Source organism: Pseudonaja textilis, chromosome 2 (assembly GCF_049901715.1).
Source record: "Pseudonaja textilis isolate UNSWEBS1 chromosome 2, rPseTex1.2, whole genome shotgun sequence".
Taxonomy (NCBI): Eukaryota; Metazoa; Chordata; class Lepidosauria; order Squamata; family Elapidae; genus Pseudonaja; species Pseudonaja textilis.
This window is the reverse complement of record NC_141991.1, coordinates 6,324,670-6,342,593: the sequence shown is the minus strand read 5'-3', so window position 1 is coordinate 6,342,593 and position 17,924 is coordinate 6,324,670. Positions and strand designations below refer to the sequence as shown.

Here is a 17,924-nt window from a genome sequence, read left to right as displayed (position 1 = left end):
ATCCTTAACTACTGTTCAAAAAGCAGTACAGGTGATCCTCGACTTACAACCACAACTGAGCCCCCAAATGCCTGTTGTTGAGCGAGGCATTTGTTAAAACGAGCGTCGCCCCGTTTTTACAACTTTGTCTGCTGTCGTTGTTCAAGGGAATCGCTGCCGTTCTTAAGTTAGTAAACCAAAGCTGTTCAGTGACTCTCGTTTCTCCCCACCGACTTTGCTCATCTGAAGGTGGCAAATGCTGATGATCCCATGATCCCTGGGACACTGCAAACCGTCATCAAGACGAGTCGGTTGCCGGGCATCGGAATTTGGATCCCGTGACTCTGGGGAAATGCCGCAGGGGGTGGGTGGGTCGTGAAAAAAAGGCCGTAAGTCACTTTTTCCAGTGGCTTTGAACGGTCACTGAACGAACTGTCGTAAATCGAGGACTACCTCTGTTCCTGGGGGTGGGTGGATGGGTTGCAACTGTTCTGCAAACCTTTGGTACCAACCACAGATCCCGGTGACCCAAGGATCCAATCCAGAGGCTACTTCTCCTCACCCAAGAAAAGTTTAACAGCCCCACCTACCCACCCCAAAATATATCCCAGACCAATCTTGGATACAAACTCCTGCATTGCCCACCAATTCGGCCCTTCCGACGTGCAAACGGAGCAGGGGGAGAGGGGTCGTCGACCCGACCCGGGTTGGGTTGGGTTCAGCCGTCGTGGGAACCCGCCCCAAACTAGGAAGGCGGCAGCTTGGAAGGAGCCGCCAAACTCCCACCTGCTGACCCCAGCTCTGGGATACAGCCTCGCCCATCATCCCCGGCCGGCTAAGTCGGCTGGGGGATGACAGTTGCTGGAGTCCTTGCCCCTTCTTGCCTTTCTAACGCTTATCCTCCCGCTTCAAAAGACTCGCCCGCCGGCCGGCCGGGAAAGAGGCGGCTCTCGCCCAGCGCCCTCCGAGGGTGGGAAGCGGCGCTATCCGGACCCCGAAACTGAAGAAGCTCCCGGGGGGAGGAGAGGAAGGAGGGGCTAGAGCGTCTCCCCCACTCTCCTAGGAAGGAAACGAAGCCGGAAAAGGCGGGCAGAAGCCTCCGTGGGGCCCCTCTAGGAAGCTCCTCTCGTTCTCCCACTCCACCCTTGTATGGGAGGTGAATTTCGGGGGGGACTTTTTGTTGCCCCCTTTTCCCAATTGCGGCATTTTGGGGCGGCTGTGCGGATTCTCGCTGTCGGGCAAGGCTGCTCCGGGCAGGCGGGGCTCCTGCTCTCCCTCGGGCCGCCAGGAGGAAGGTAGACCCGAGTCCCCCCTGGGTGCCAGGAGGGTCCCGGGTGGATGCGGGGCTGGACGGGGAGCCTCGCCCCACGGAGGGAAAAGGGGCTTTTCTTTGAAGGGTTTAACGTGGGGGAGATTATTGTGTGGATGAAGGAAATACACGCCTTCTCTGTTCAGTTGGGGTGGAGGGTTTTGTTGGGGGGGGGAGGTTCAAATTACTTGAATTGAATTGAACGTTCTCCCAGCGCAGAAAATATCCACTTTCTTTCTGCTTCATCTCTAGGAAGAATGGCTATTCTTGGCTTTTACTGTAGTATTTTCATTTGAATTGTGTTAAGGTCTGGCAACTCGCTTAAGCCAAAAATGAACCAAAACGAAGACTTAAAACGGAGGCTTGCAAATCAAAGAAAGCAGACTTTCTATTTGATCCAAGTTACAAGAGCTAGGAATCTAAAAATTCCTAGCCCAGAACAAGAGACCTAGGAGAAAAATGCTTCAAAATACAGAAAGATGTCCTGTCCGTCTTATACAGGCAAACGTCTTTGTTCTTAGTGCTCTAATTACCTTGTAAAACTCCAGTCATGTAATCTAACTAAGATTTACATCTTCCTGCCCAAGGCCAATTCTTTTAGCTGTGTATACTTTATTTATTTATTGATTTGATTCAATCGCTTACAAGATAATAGGTATAAGTATATGCATAGTTATGAATACGCAAAATGGGTACATATAAGAAAAATAAAAGAGACAGACAGGGATGGTAGGCACGTTGGTGCGCTTATGCACACCCCCTACAGGCCTCTTAGGAAAGGGGTGAGGTCAATAGTAGACAGTCCAAGGTTAAAGTTTTTGGGGTTTGGGGAAGAAACCACAGAGTCAGGTAGAGTATTCCACATGTTGACCACTCTGTTGTGGAAGTCCTATTTCTGGCAATCAAGTTTGGTGTGGTTAACCTTGAGTTTGTATCTATCGTTTGCTCTTGTACTGTTATGGTTGAAGCTGAAGTATTCATTGACAGGTAAGTCATTGCAATGTATGATTTTATATATCATATGTAGATCAGACTGAAGACGTAATTCAAGGTTTTCTAGGTCTAGAATTTCAAGTCTAGTGACATAAGGTATTCTACAACGAATAGAGGAATGGAGAACTCTTCTTGTGAAATATTTCTGGACTTTCTCAACTGTGCTAATATCAGATTCGTAATGTGGGTTCCAGACTGATGAGCTGTATTTGAGTATTGGTCTAGCAAATGTTTTGTATGCTCTAGTTAGTAGTGTGATATTACCAGAGAAAAAGCTACGTAAGATTAGGTTAACAACTCTTAATGTCTTTTTGGCTATGTAGTGGGCTCTAGCACTTAGATCATTAGAGATGAGTACTCCAAGATCCTTGACAAAGTTTGGATCCTCATCAAGGTCTTAACTATTCAGCTTGTATTTTATTTTCTGATTTTTTTTTGCCAATATGTAAGCCAGAGCATTTATTTGTTGAGATTTGAAGTTGCCATTTGTTTGACCATTCTGATACATAGCCGAGGTCTTTTTGAAGGGTAGCGGTATTGTCTGTGGTATTGAACAGCTTTACATCATCAGCGAAGAGAACACAGTTGCTCTTGATATGATCACAGAGGTCATTTATGTAGAGTATGAAGAGAGTTGGTCCTAGAACACTGCCTTGGGGGACACCACAATTGACAGATACAGAATTTGATAGGACACTCCCAATTTTGACCATTTGTTGTCTGTTTGATAGGAATGCTTCTATCCAGTTATTCAGGTGTCCAGAGATACCATAAGTTTTTAGTTTTAGGAGTAGTTTGTCGTGTACCACTGAATCAAAGGCTTTACAGAACTCTATGTAGATTTATTCGATAATATTGCCAACCCATACAGGCTATGAGGTTTTTTTAAAAAAAGCTGGTATCAGTCTTTAGCCCAGAAATTACATATCCCTCATCTAAACCATGATTATTTGAACCATGGTTTCTGGTACTTAAGCCCGTGGTGAAGTGATTCCAGCGGTTGGGTAGATGCAACAGTTGAAACCAAAAGAAAATGGTTGAACATAAATTCCAAAATGTGACCGGGTAGGATGATCTGGTGGAAATGTTGGTCAAATATACCATCAGCCTCCCCTTTCAGGAGATGGGGGGGGGGGTTTCACTTCCTCAACATGAGCCATTGCTGCACCCGATGGATGTATATTTGCATCCTCCCATTTATACGCACACACACACATGGCAACTTTAAGACTTGTGGATTTCACTGCCCCGAATTCCTCAGCCAGCCATGCTTCTGGGGTGTTGAACTTTGTCTCACGTCATGTAGCATAGTGCCCTCCCCTCCCACGGAAAAGGAAAAGACAGGGATCATCTCCAATTCAGGCAGCAAATGGGGGCCAACAAGGACTTTGTCAGCCATCCTTCTCATCATGCTAAGATAAGGGAAGGAGAGGCCAGCCCCACAGGGAGTGTTGAGGTAATTCCCCGTTAGGAGAATGAGGGCATACATGGAGACGTTTTTGAGAGTAGTGTAGGAATAATACACACACAGAACACAGATACGCTGTACAGTAAATGTAGGTTTTTACTTGCAGAAACGTTAAGCAAAGTCCAAAATAGGCAGTCCAAAATCATTCACAGGTAAATCAGTCAGTTTTTCAGTCCAGGGATAATTCAATAACAAAGTCTAATGTCAAAAAAAACCCCAGTTCAGTATCAGACTTACATCAAATCCAGAACTATCAGTCAATTAGGAAATATGGAGCAACGGCAATACTTTCCAACAGAAGGAAACAGAGATACACTTACACTCTCTTCTGAGACTCAGACTAAGACTAAAAGAACCCAGGTTTCTGGCTCCATCTTATGGCCGTTTGAGAAACCACACCCAACTACAGTTTTGCATTTTCTTAAAGATACAGTTTTAAAATGTCTACCCTGGTTTATATATTTCTAACCCAAATACCTGTTAGGTGACCTGTATTCCTAACAGGGAGGATCCCAGCATTGCTTTGATTCGGGGGCGGGGGGGAAATGATAGCTTTGAAGGGGGTCCACCAGGGTTCATAAAGAAGGTCTTCCAGCTATTGTTTGGGCTGTTTAGAGAGCCGAAGAAAATAAATCTGCCTCTCTCCTTCACTTCTTTTTTCTTCATCCTGCAGGTGCCACCAGGAGATCCTTTGGACAAAATTCTGCTTGCAGGATCCAATCTGGGACCGGAGGTTTCGTCTCCTGAGCTTTTGGACTCGTGCTGGAGCCCATCCTCCTGCCCATCCTCCAACTTTTTGGCCAAAGTTCTGCTTGTTAGACTTTACTCAGATAGAAAGCCCTGGAAGTGAGCAGCCTCTGGAAACAATGCAGAGGGTGGAAGCCTTTGGCCAAAAGTCCCTTCGGAGGAATCAGGAGAGACTCTCTAAGTGCTCCGAGTGCGGGAAATCCTTTGCTCACCGGTCCCTCCTTTTGATCCACCGGAAGCTGCACACGGGGAGTGGATCCCACCTGTGTTCTCTTTGTGGCAGCTCCTTCCCTGGAGTCTGGAGCTTTGCCAAACATCTCCGGTGCCACCCTGGAGTGAAGCCTTACAAATGTGGAGAGTGCAGGGAGCGTTTTGCTAAAGGCTCGGACCTTGGAGCTCATCAGCGAATCCACCAGGGAAGAAAGAGATCTCAGGAATCCTGGAGGCGCTGGGGAAGATTTCCTGGGAGACGGCGCCTTTCTAGGCCTCCCAACAGCCCGACTGAAGACAAGCCCTGCAAGTGTGAGCAATGTGGGCTCTGCTTTCCTCGAGCCTCACAGCTGCTTAAACATCAGCAAATCCACACCAGAGAGAAACCTTATCAATGTCTGGAGTGTGGGAAATCTTTCCGTAATAAACAATTGTTTAGAAAACATGAGAAAATTCACACAAGAAAGAGTCCTTACAAATGCTTAGAGTGTGGAAAATGTTTCACTCAGAATTCATCTCTTTGGAAACATAATAAAACACACACAAAGGAGAAAAGCAACATTTGTCCAGAATGTGGAAAAGGTTATTCCAGCAAATCGTGCTTGCAGCGACATCAGAGACTTCACACTGGAGAAAGACCCTATCAGTGCCCTGAATGTGAGAAAAGATTTGTGGTTTCTTCTGAACTTTGGAGGCACCAAAGGAGGCACAGGGGAGAAAAACTATATAAATGTAAGTCACAAACTGGGGAAAGACCCCATCAGTGCCTAGAATGTGGAAAAAGTTTTTCCAGGAAATCTTGCTTGCTGAAACATCAAACAATTCACACCGGAGAAAGACCCCATCGGTGCCCAGAATGTGGGAGATGTTTTGGCAGAAAGTCAACCCTAATTCGACATCAGAGAATTCATTCTGGGGAAAGACCCTACAATTGCCCAGAATGTGAGAAAAGATTTGTCGATTCTTCTGAACTTCGGAAACACCAAAGGATTCATTGGGGAGAAAAATTCTATAAATGCAGGGATTGTGATAAATGTTTTTTTGAAAAGTCAAATCTTTCTGAACATCAAAGTATCCATACAGGGGTGAAGCCCTATATGTGCATTGAGTGTGGAAGATTTTTCCGTACAATACAAATCCTCAGAAGTCATGAGAATGTTCACAGAGGGGAAAGAAAGTTCAAATGTTTAGACTGTGGGAAAGCATTTAGTTGTCAATCAACCCTTAGAATTCATTGCCAAGCCCATACGGGTGAGAAACTCCATAAATGCTCAGTGTGTGAGAAATCGTTTACTCGGAAAAATACACTTTGGAAGCATCAGAGAAGCCACTTAGAGAAGCAATATAAATGTCCAGAGTGCGAGAAGTCTTTTCATTGCAAATATTATCTTAGAAAACATGTGAGGCTTCACAAAGGAGAAAAGCCCTTCAAGCGTGTGCAGAAAAATATAAAGTGTCCAGAATGTGGGAAGTGTTTTGGTCAAAAGTCACAAGTAATTCGACACCAGAGAATTCACACTGGAGAAACACCCCATCAGTGCCAAGAATGTGGGAGATGTTTTGGCTACAAGGAAAGTCTACTTCGACATGAGAAACTTCACACTGGAAACAGACCCTATCCATGCCCAGAATGTGAGAAAACCTTTCTGGTGCCTGCTGAACTCCGGAGGCATCAGAAGAAGCACACAGGAGAGAGGCCCTTTAAATGTGGGGAGTGTGAGAAAAGTTTTCTCACAGCAGCACTGCTTCGGGTTCATCAGAGAATCCACACGGGGGAGAAGCCGTACAAATGTGCGGAGTGTGGGAAATGTTTTTCTCAAAAAAGATACCTTGGAAAGCATCAAAAGATCCATACACGAGCGAAGCCATAAAATGCAGTAGAGTTTTGCTCAAAAGCGAGACATCAGAAAACTGGCATGGGAAAAGCCCTAACAGGCCCTGTTGATAGAACAGGTTTTCATAGTTGTTCAATCCTTAGAAATCATTTAAGAGTTCATAAGGGGGAGGGGTGTATTAGAAACTCTCAGAGAGCATTTTTTTATCAACTGTCCCTTAAAAATCACACTCTAATCCAGATAGGAATGATGCACTTTAAATGATTGAAGTGTGATGTATGGTTTGCTTGGAAAAATACTCTTTCAGCACCAGTGAATTCTTACTGGAGAGAAACTTTTATCAGGTCTTAGAAAATGTGGCAGAGATTTTTATCTGATCATCAGATCTTCAGGTGCGCATGAAAAATCCACACAGGAGGAAAATCTTACAGGTGTGTAACATGAGAATATTTTTCCTTGCCCATTGGAATTTCCTGCCTCCTGGAGATTGTCCATTAAAATTGCCTCCTTTAAATTTTCTTTGCCAAATTAAATTTTGTTAGAATTTTTTAAAATTTTAATGCTAAGACGTGAATATGAAAATCGGATGTGAGTGTGAAAAACTTATATCTAATGTGAAATTGTCTGGAAGTGTATGAAGACTCCTGTCTTGGGCAGGGAAGGTAGGACTGGAAGAGTACAGCTCTTGTTATTCTGTTGTAGCCCTATGATTCTAAGAATGTAGAAAGAAAAAGGGACATGGGTGAAAAACAAAAATGCTGACAAAATAGGAGGAAAGCTAAGGCTTCTGCTAAAACCTTGCAAGCCACCAAAAGTCTCTCTTTAGTTGGGCAGGATTAACGAATCCGGGAAATAAATAGAAACATAGGATACGTAATCCTAGAGCAGGGGTCGCCAACCTTTTGGACCTCAGGGACCAGCAAACTCATACTTTTAAATCCTGAGGACCACTAATATGATTTTTTTTTTTAAAAAAGGATAATATATTTAATATAATTTTTTTTATTTTTTATATTAAATATAAATTACTATTTAAAAAATTAATTAATTAAATTTTGTAATATATAAATATGTTATGTCTCACCTTTCTTCTTTCCAAAAAAAGATGAGAGTTCAAACTCAAACAAACACAGGCAGGCAAGATGACTCGGTCTTTACAGAGTTCATCTTTTATACTGATAATGTCCTTGGCAGTCCAACACACTCTGCCTGCCAAGTCCGCAATGATAACAAGGAAAAACTACTCACTGAAGATTCCAAAGCAGACCACAAGAAACAGTCACAATGAAACCTGGAAGAGAAGCAAACTTTGTCCCGTACAAAGTTTCCGGAGAAAACACACCCACTGACTCAGCTCACTCTCTGACCCTCCCAGGCCTCCTACCTTGCAGCTCACATTTCTTCCTACGACGCTGCCTAGGATCAAGCCAACATTCGTCCACTTGACTCCCTGTCAGTAGCTGCTCTGATATGCCTTCCTCCTGATTAATCTCAGGCTGTTCCTCTCGGTTGTCTGATGGAACCTGAGGCATTACCAGGGAGGAAGGCATTGCCAGAGAGGAAGGTCCTGGGGAGGAAGGCATTCCCAGTTCCTCCTCCTCATCTTCCGAGTCCTCTTCCTCTAACAGCACAGGCTCGGGAATCGGAGCCACAACATAAATATATATAAATATATATTTTTAAATATAAAAATGCTTATTTAATTATAAGGAAAAATATAACAAAAAAGCAGAGCCTCCCCCTCAATCTGGTCTCCTGTCATTTCATATCTCCCTCAAGTCAGAGGAAACCTCTCCCTCCTTTACCAGGTGTGGCCGCCTGGAGTTGAGGTAGGGAAGGAGGGCCAGGCTGGGAGCCTCCACCCACCTTGAAGCCTCCCCCCACACCTCGGGGTTTTAACACCTGGCTTCCTTCTCCACTACTGCCTCTTCCTCCTCCTCCTCCTCCAGCACCACCTTCTCCGGGTAGGGCGATTATGAACTAATTGAGCAGCTACACTGATACCCCAGCTGATCTCTTTCCTGTTGTAAGACATGGCATCTGGAGAAAGGAGCTGGCAGCTACTACTTGGCGGTCCCGCGGGTGAGGCGAAGTCATCCCGGTCCCAGTTAAGACAGACCAGGCACAAATCCAGTGTCCCAGCCACGAGGGCTTGGGAAGAGCAGGGGGCGCGGGCGGGCCTAGTTCAGCACAGCGGGAAACCTCCACTCTGGAGTCTGACGAGCCACGTACTGAAAACAAGATGGCTGTCGGGAAGTTGGGGCAATGGGTGATACTGGTGGTGGATGGACTCATATGTGCGGGAGATCGCGGCCTAGGCCTGACCTGGGTGAGGGTAAGGAGAAAGAAACCTCTGGTGTTACCTCTTCCCTCCGTGCCTCGAGGAGGTTGAGCGGCTGCCAGCGATGCCCTCGGGAAGATGTTGCAAGGGGGAGACTCAACCCACCGCTTCAGGAGTTTCTCTTCTTCCTTGCCAGAAGCACTCACACGCAAAGAGCTCACCGCCCCACGGACGCCTAACAAGCCGCCTCCTTCCCGCTGAGCGTGTGAGCCCTTCTGGTGAGGAGGAAGAGGGGTCGAGCCTCCCGCTCACAACATCTTCACCTCAGGGCAACTGCTTCCTGCGGCGCAGGAGGTCCACACTCTTCCCGCTGTTGCTCGGCCCCATCGATGCACTGAGGCAGGAATCGGTAGCCACGACACAGGTTTGCTAGGGAGTCTTCAGGATTGCCCCTCCTCTCCACCTCAGCATGCTGTGGCCCACCCAAATTTTCTCATGGCCCACCAGTGGGCCGCGGTCCACCGGTCAGCAACGACTTTCTTAGAGCCCAACAAAAGCCCGCAGGTAAGAAGGAATTTGCTGATAATTTTGTGATGATTTTAAAAGGCCTTTTGGAAGAGATCGAAATATTAATGGAAACATTAACGGAGTTTTAGTGCATTAGCTGGTTTTAAAACCAATAGCTAAAAGAGGGTTTTTAAATGGGAGGGGTATGGCTGTGTGTTTCAGCACAAGAAGCATTTTATGGAAAATAAAGAGGAGACCGCAATAAATGGATAAAGTGATATCTTGATGTCTTTCTCTTTTTGTCTCATTTCTTTGAACCGCTTTTGCCCATTAGTTTGTCAATGCAGCTAGTGGACTCAAGCAACAGTTCATTTAGTGACCGTTTGAAGTTACACTGGCACTGAAAGTAGTGACTGATGACCATGTCTCAGCATCCCCAAGGTCACGTGATCCAAATTCCGCTGCTTGACCACTGACTCACATTTGTGACGGTTGCAGTGTTCCAGGGCCACCTGATCCCCTTTTGCGCCTTTTTGACAAGCAAAGAGGGGAGCTAAATTCACTTAACAGCCATGTGACTATCTCAACAACCGCAGTGATTCACTTAACAACTGTGGCAAGAAAGGTCGTGAAATGGGGAAAATTCACTTAACAGGTGTTTCACTTAACACTGGAAATTTTGACCTCAATGGTGGTCATAAATAGACCTATAGATGATAAGTTGAGAGCTCTTAGAAGAGGAAGATGGGGACTACAAGGAATGTGGAGATGTTTTGTTGAAAAGTCACGCCTAACGGGACACCAGAGACTTCACACCGGAGTCAGACCTTATCCGTGTCCAGAATGTGAGAAAAGGTTTGTTGAGTCTGCTAAACTTTGGAGACACCAGAAGGGGCACACAAGAAAGAGGCCCTATGAATGTGGGGAGTGTAGGAAAAGTTTTGTCCGAAATAAAAAACTTTAGAAATCATCAAAAGGTCCCTAGAGGAATGAAGCTATAGAGATGCATAGAGTACAATAAAGTTTTGCTCCAAAGGGAGACATCAGAAAAACCACATGGGACAAGCTCCAGTTTTGCCCTGATGGTGGAACCGTTTTTCATAGTGGATCAACGCCTGGAAGTCATATAAAAGGTTGTAAGCTTTGTTAGATTTTAGAAAAACATAAAGTACAAGAAAACAAAAGAGAAAGAACTGGGGGAAAAGGTTAGGAGTAGGGAGGGAAAAATGGAGAGTGCAGACAAACAGGAAAAAGCTATAGAGAAAAAGGTAAAATTCTAAGTATCAATAACTCTTTGAATTAGAATAAACTAACAGTAACAAATTGCATTTATCATTATAAACATGCACCAAGACAAATTCCTTTTGTGTCCAATCACACTTGGACAAAAAGTATTTTTAACCATAAAAAACTCAGGTTTAAATTTCATTTATTTCAATTACAAGCAAAAATAAGAGTAGATTCCAAGTAGAAGGAAATGTAGACAAAGTTTTCTTTAATCAAATCAGTCAACTTCCCCATCCATTCTTCCATTCTGGGTATATGTGAGTCCAGGGGAGGGGGGAGAGAAGGGGGGAGAGAGAGTCAAGCAGTGTAACCCAATGTCCAGTTATCATCGGCTGGACAAAAAACTCTCCCAAGACAGTTTTTAAAGCGAAGAAATTCAGTCCGAACCCAACGTACATATAAATTATAAATAAAAGCCAACACAAACCATCCTGCAGCAATTAATGAGACAGGGCAGGATAAGAAATTGCAGACTTCAAAAGATCACGAAACACACACAGTTGGGAGGACGCCAGAACTTGACAATAAGACTTGACAAAAATAATTCACGCTTTGCTTCCAGCAAGGTGCTGTGTGCAAACACCCTCTTTATCCTGTTTTCCCAGCTGCAGGTAATGAAGGGAATCAGGGCCCTTTTCTCCCCTGTAACACCCATAACTCATGTTGCTCCCTTCTCCGTTCTGCCCTGTGTGCCCTAGGATGAAGAGGGGGTGGTCCTGTCTCTTCCCCTGAATGCCCAGACGGACTGTGTCCTTCCCCAGTTTCTTCCACAGCCTCCGGAGCCACACTCCCACTCCCTGTCAGCTGCTCGATCTCCCCCTCCGAATCAGATTCCAACAGGGGCATGACAGATGCAATGAAAGGTAATGAAGATTTTTTTAAAAAACCATATTTGAAGTGCCTTATGGAAGGGATATAAAACACCTTTGTGAGTCTTTGCACGGAGAATAAAGGTGAAGTCGAGAGAGCAACTGCAGAGCCATTTACTGTTTCATAACTTTCACATGCAGAGCTAAGAGAAAGATTTAAAATAGGCAAAATGACAGTTGGAATTGAACAACAGGTTGTCAGAGAAATTGAAACCGCAAATGATGGGCATGTCATTTACTTGCTTATCCATCATAATCTCAGTGGTGTTCTTCAAAATTAATGTTCAGACTGCCACTCTTTCTATCCTTGCCTTGTCCAACTTTCTCTTCCGTAGAAGGTCAGAGCGAATAGCAGGCCTCCCATCGTTCTGACCTTAAGATTCTGTCCCTCCAGCCTATTATCAATCAAGTTAAGGATTCTAGAAGTCCACTGGGTTTTCTTTCCTGATTCAGTCTCTCTTGAAGACCTCAGATGCATCTTGACCACAATATCAATTTTTTTTCTTTCCAAAACAGGGAAGGCAAAGTCACATTAAAATTAGGTCCTACCCCTGGGGTTCCTTTGCAACCCTCCAAGCGTTTTCCAACTATTTATTCGCGAACTCCTTTAAACACTCCACACTGGGCTGAAGTTCATCTTTGGGGTTTTGTACGTTTTGCATGAGGATACCAAAAAGATGTTGAGCCTAGGAAGGATGCAGAGAAGAGCAACAAAGATGATTTAGAGGGCCGGAGGCTACAACATCGAGAGGAAAGGTTGCAGGAACTGGGTATGTTAAGTCGAAGGAAGAGAAGGACTGGGAGTGACAGGATGGCAGCCTCCCCATATTTGAGGAGCTGTCACAAAGAAGAGGGGGACGAAGTATTGGTCACAACGTCTTGCCTCCAAAAGCTGTGAGTGCCCCATCCCTGGAGGGTCTGAAGGAGAGACTAGACAGTCACTTCTCTGCAACGGGAGGGTCTCTTGGTTGGGCTAGAAGTCCTCCAAGCTCCCTTCCGACTCTCTGATTCTCTGAATCTGCTCACTTCTGGTTTGGAAACCCATCAGATCCCCCCAGTCAGCAAACCACGATGAAAGCAAAGCTTATTATGGGATGGTGTTTCCTGATGCCCTGAAGTGCCCAATGGGGGGAAATTGTCGCCTATTCCCCCCCCCCCCCCCCGACTTTATAGGAAGCAGGGAACGAGGATCCCCGATCGCCTCTTCCCAATCCTGGAGGGAAGGGAGGGAGGGAAAGGATCCCGGCTTCTCTGCACTCCGCCCGGCCGGGAAAGACGCGCCTCTCGCCCTGCTTCCTCCGAGGAAGAACCGGCGTTGTGAGACGCCGATACTGGAGCCGCTCTCAGCGAGGAGAGGAAGGAGGGGCTAGAGCGTCTCCCCCCTTCTCCTAGGGAGAAAAAGAAGCCGGAAAAGGCGGGCAGAAGCCTCCGTGGGGCCTCTCTGGGAAGCTCCTCTCGTTCTCCCTCTCTATCCCTGTATGGGAGGTGAATTTCGGGGACTTTTTGTTGCCCTTTTCCCCAATTGCAGCATTTTGGGGTGGCTGTGCGGATTCTCGCTGTCGGGCAAGGCTGCTCCGGGCAGGCGGGGCTCCTGCTCTCCCTCGGGCCGCCAGGAGGAAGGTAGCCCCGAGTCCCCCCTCGGTGCCAGGAGGGTCCCGGGTGGATGCGGGGCTGGACTGGGAGCCTCGCCCCACGGAGGGCAAAGGGGGCTTTTCCTTGGAGGGTTTTTTTTTTGGGGGGGGGGATTATTGTGTGAATGAAGGAAATACCCGCCTTCTCTCTTCAGTTTGGGGTGGAAGGTTTTTTGGGGGGGCGGGGGGGGGAGATTCAAATTACTTCAGTTGAGTTCATGTTCTCCCAACGGAGAAAAAATCCACTTCTTTCTGCTTAGTCTAAATGGAGGAGAATTGATATTCCTTGCTTTTATTTTAGTATTTTAATTGTTTACTCTTGTTTCTACAAAGCTGGGTAGAACTGAAAAAACAATCATTATTTGCCTCGTTTTGCCCTGAAGAAGAGGATGTGATGTGTTGTGGGTTTTATCCACCCGAAGAGTGGGAAGGGACCTTGGAGGTCTTCTAGTCCGGCCCACTCCTCAAGCTGGAGACCCTATACCATTTCGGACAGGTGGCTGTCCATTCTTTTCTCAAAAGTTTCCAGTGTTGGATCTCCCATAACTTCTGCAGACCGGTTGCTACACTGGTTAATTGTCCTCACTGTTAGCAAGTTTCTCCTTAATTCCTGGTTGCTTCTGTCCTGGGGGGAGGGGTGGGAATAGAGGCTTTGAGGGGCCCACCAGGGTTCATAAAGAGGGTCTTTGATATTGTTTGGGCTGTTTAGAGAGCCGAATAAAATAAATCTGCCTGTATCCTACACTTCTTTTTTCTTCATCCGGCAGGTGCCACCAGGAGATCCTCTGGACAAAGTTCGGGTTGCAGGATCCAATCCGGCTCAGCCACAGGGACCGGAGGTTTCGTCTCCTGAGCTTTTGGACTTGTGCTGGAGTCCATCCTCCTACTCATCCTCCAACTTTTTGGCCAAATTTCTGCTTGTTAGAGTTTCCTCAGATAGAAAGTCCTGGAAGTGAGCAGCCTCTGGAAACAATGCAGGGGATGGAAGACTTAAGCCAAAGGTCCCCTGAGAGGAATCAGGGGAGACTCTCTAAGTGCTCTGAGTGTGGGAAATCCTTTGCTCACCGGTCCCTCCTTTTGATCCACCGGAAGCTGCACACGGGGATTGGATCCCACCTGTGTTCTCTTTGTGGGAGTTCCTTTCCTGGAGTCTGGAGCTTTGCCAAACATCTCCGGAGCCACCCTGGAGTGAAGCCTTACAAATGCGGAGGGTGCGGGGAGAGTTTTGCTAAAGGCTCGGACCTTGGAGCCCATCAGAGAATCCACCAGGGAAGAAAGAGATCTCAGGAATCCTGGAGGCGCTGGGGAAGATTTCCTGCGAGACGGCGCCTTTCTAGGCCTCCCAACAGCCCGACTGAAGAGAAGCCCTGCAAGTGTGAGCAATGTGGGCTCTGTTTTCCTCGAGCCTCACAGCTGCTTAAACATCAGCAAATCCACACCAGAGAGAAACCTTATCAATGTCTGGAGTGTGGGAAATCTTTCCGTAATAAACAATTGTTTCGAGAACATGAGAAAATTCTTTGCAAACATAATAAAACACACACAAAGGAGGAAAATAAAACATGCCCAGAATGTGGAAAAAGTTTTTCCAGGAAATCAGGCTTGCTGCGACATCAGAGACTTCACACCGGAGAAAGACCCCATCGGTGCACAGAATGTGAGAAAACATTTTTGATGCCTGCTGAACTTCAAAGACACCAAAGGACACACTCAGCAGAAAAGCTCTATAAATGTAAGGATTGTGATAAATGTTTTTTTTTTAAGGTAGCTCTTGTTCAGCATCAGAGTATCCATACAGGAGTGAAGCCCTATATGTGCATCGAGTGTGGAAGATTTTTCCGTACAATACAAATGCTCAGAAATCATGAGAATGTTCACCGAGGCGAAAAAAAGTTCAAATGTTTAGACTGTGGGAGAACATATGCTTATTCATCATCCCTTAGAAATCACTACCAAAACCATACGGGTGAGAAACACCACAAATGCTCAGGGTGTGAGAAATCTTTTACCTGGAAAAGTTCACTTGTGATGCATCAAAGAACACACTTAGAGACGCCATATAAATGTCCAGAGTGTGAGGAAACTTTTCGTTCCAAATATTATCTTAGAAAACATGAGATGCTTCACCAAGGAGAGCAACCGTTCAAGTGTGTGCAGAAAAATATAAAATGTCCAGAATGTGGGAAGTGTTTTCGTCAAAAGTCACAAGTTATTGAACATCAGAGAATTCACACTGGAGAAAGACCCCATCAGTGCCAAGAATGTGGGAGATGTTTTGGCTACAAGAAAAGTCTACTTCAACATCAGAAACGTCACACTGGAGAAAGACCCTATCAGTGCCCAGAATGCGAGAAAACATTTCTGGTGTCTGCTGATCTTCGGCAGCATCAGAGGACGCACACAGGAGAGAGGCCCTATAAATGTAAGGATTGTGATAAATGTTTTTCTTTTAATGCAGCTCTTTTTCAACATAAAAGTATCCATACAGGTGTAAAGCCCTATATGTGCATCGAGTGCGGAAGATTTTTCCGTACAACACAAATGCTCAGAAATCATGAGAATGTTCACAGAGGCGAAAAAAAGTTCAAATGTTTAGACTGTGGGAAAGCATTTCGTTGTCAGTCAAACCTTACAAGTCACTGCCAAGCCCATACGGGTGTGAAACCCCACAAATGCTCAGTGTGTGAGAAATCTTTTACCTGGAAAGGCACACTTGTGAGGCATCAGAGAACACACTTAGAAAAGCAATATAAATGTCCAGAGTGTGAGAAAACTTTTACCCGGAAAGATAAACTTGTGATGCATCAGACAACACACTTAGAGAAGCAATATAAATGTCCAGAGTGTGAGAAAACTTTTACCCGGAAAGGTACACTTGTGAGGCATCAGACAACACACTTAGAGAAGCAATATAAATGTCCAGAGTGTGAGAAAACTTTTCATTGCCAATATTATCTTAGAAGACATGAGAGGCTTCACAAAGGAGGGCAACTGTTCAAGTGTGTGCAGAAAAATGAAAAGTGTCCAGAATGTGGGAAGTGTTTTGGTCAAAAGTCACAGGTAATTGAACATCAGAGAATTCACACTGGAGAAAGACCCCATCAGTGCTCAGAATGTGGAAGATGTTTTGGCTACAAGAAAAGTCTACTTCAACATCAGAAACTTCACACTGGAAAAAGACCCCATCAGTGCTCAGAATGTGGGAAGTGTTTTTTTGAAAAGTCATACCTAATTCGACATCAGAGAATTCACAGCGGAGAAAGACCCCATCAGTGCTCAGAATGTGGGAAGTGTTTTTTTGAAAAGTCATACCTAATTCGACATCAGAGAATTCACACCGGAGAAAGACCCCATCAGTGCTCAGAATGTGGGAAATGTTTTGTTGAGAAGTCATCCCTAATTCAACATCAGAGAATTCACACCGGAGAAAAACATCAGTGTTCAGAATGTGGGAAATGTTTTGGCTACAAGAAAAGTCTACTTCAACATCAGAGAATTCACACCGGAGAAAGACCCCATCAGTGCTCAGAATGTGGGAAATGTTTTTTTGAAAAATCATCCCTGATTAAACATCAGAGAATTCACAGCGGAGAAAGACCCCATCAGTGCTCAGAATGTGGGAAATGTTTTGTTCAAAAGTCATCCCTAATTCAACATCAGAGAATTCACACCAGAGAAAAACATCAGTGCTCAGAATGTGGGAAATGTTTTGGCTACAAGAAAAGTCTACTTCAACACCAGACAATTCACACCGGAGAAAGACCCCATCAGTGCCCAGAATGTGGGAAATGTTTTGTTGAAAAGTCATCCCTAATTAAACATCAGAGAATTCACACTGGAGTAAAACCCTATCTGTGCTCAGAATGTGGGAGATGTTTTGGCTACAAGGAAACTCTACTTCAACATCAGAAACGTCACACTGGAGAAAGACCCTATCAATGCCTGGAATGTGAGAAAACATTTGTGCTGTCTGCTGAACTTCGGAGGCATCAGAAGAAGCACACAGGAGAGAGGCCATATAAATGTGAGGAGTGTGGGAAAGGTTTTCTCACAGGAACATTGCTTCGGGTTCATCAGAGAATCCACACGGGGGAGAAGCTGTAGAAATGTGTGGAGTGTGGGAAATGTTTTTCCCCCCCAAAAATACCTTGAAAGGCATCAAAACGTCCATATGCGAGTGAAGCCTTAGAGATGCATAGAATGCGGTAAAGTTTTGCTCAAAAGTGAGCTATCAGAAAACTGACATGGGAAAAGCCCTAATAGCCCCTGATGGTAGAACAGTTTTTCATACGTGTTCAACCCTTAGAAGTCGTATAAGAGATCATAAAGAGCGGGGGATTAGAAACTCTCAGATCATGGGTATAATGTCCCAGCCAGTCTATGGGAATTGGTTAGTTACTTAGGAATTGTGAGCTGTTCCCTTAAGGGAATGCATCAGCGTAAATGTAGTTAAAGGTATCCTGGGAAATATAGTTCATGTCACGGGGCCACATCTGTAATCCTGACTGGCCACTAAATTGACCCTTGAAGGGTTGAGGGAGGTTTCCCTCCATTCTTGCCTGCACTCATGGGCTGATAACAGCTTTCTTTCTATCACTACACGATGGGTTAGGAAAATAACCATTTTTTACCTACAATGCTGATATACAAAGGATTGGTTATTATAGAAGAGCTTCGTCACAAATGTGAGTTATGAAGATACCTGATGTACCAATAAATGTACTTTGTTATGGATGTTTTGTAGAATTATCTGTCTGCATCTGCATAGCCACAAATCCACCTCTGGGCATGAGGCAGGACAGAAAAGT

At 45.3% G+C, this 17,924-nt stretch overlaps 2 protein-coding genes across 2 annotated transcripts in view; both read left to right on the top strand.

Annotated features, from left to right (window-relative positions):
• LOC113451852 (uncharacterized) overlaps positions 1-7,506 on the top strand; it is a 29,487-nt gene extending 21,981 nt beyond the window's left edge. The window contains exons 9-10 of the mRNA XM_087923044.1: positions 1,096-1,274; positions 4,423-7,506. Of these exons, the coding sequence (XP_087779170.1) occupies positions 1,096-1,274; positions 4,423-6,577 (2,334 nt within the window). The 3' untranslated portion in view covers positions 6,578-7,506. The remainder of the gene's footprint in view (positions 1-1,095; positions 1,275-4,422) is intronic.
• Positions 7,507-12,892: 5,386 nt separating this feature from the next.
• Positions 12,893-17,850, top strand: LOC148126621 (uncharacterized). The gene is made up of 2 exons (XM_087927733.1): positions 12,893-13,105; positions 13,884-17,850. The coding sequence occupies exon 2, from the start codon at positions 14,089-14,091 to the stop codon at positions 17,218-17,220; it is 3,132 nt and encodes a 1,043-aa protein (XP_087783859.1). The 5' UTR covers positions 12,893-13,105; positions 13,884-14,088; the 3' UTR covers positions 17,221-17,850.
• The last annotated feature ends 74 nt before the right edge of the window (positions 17,851-17,924 follow it).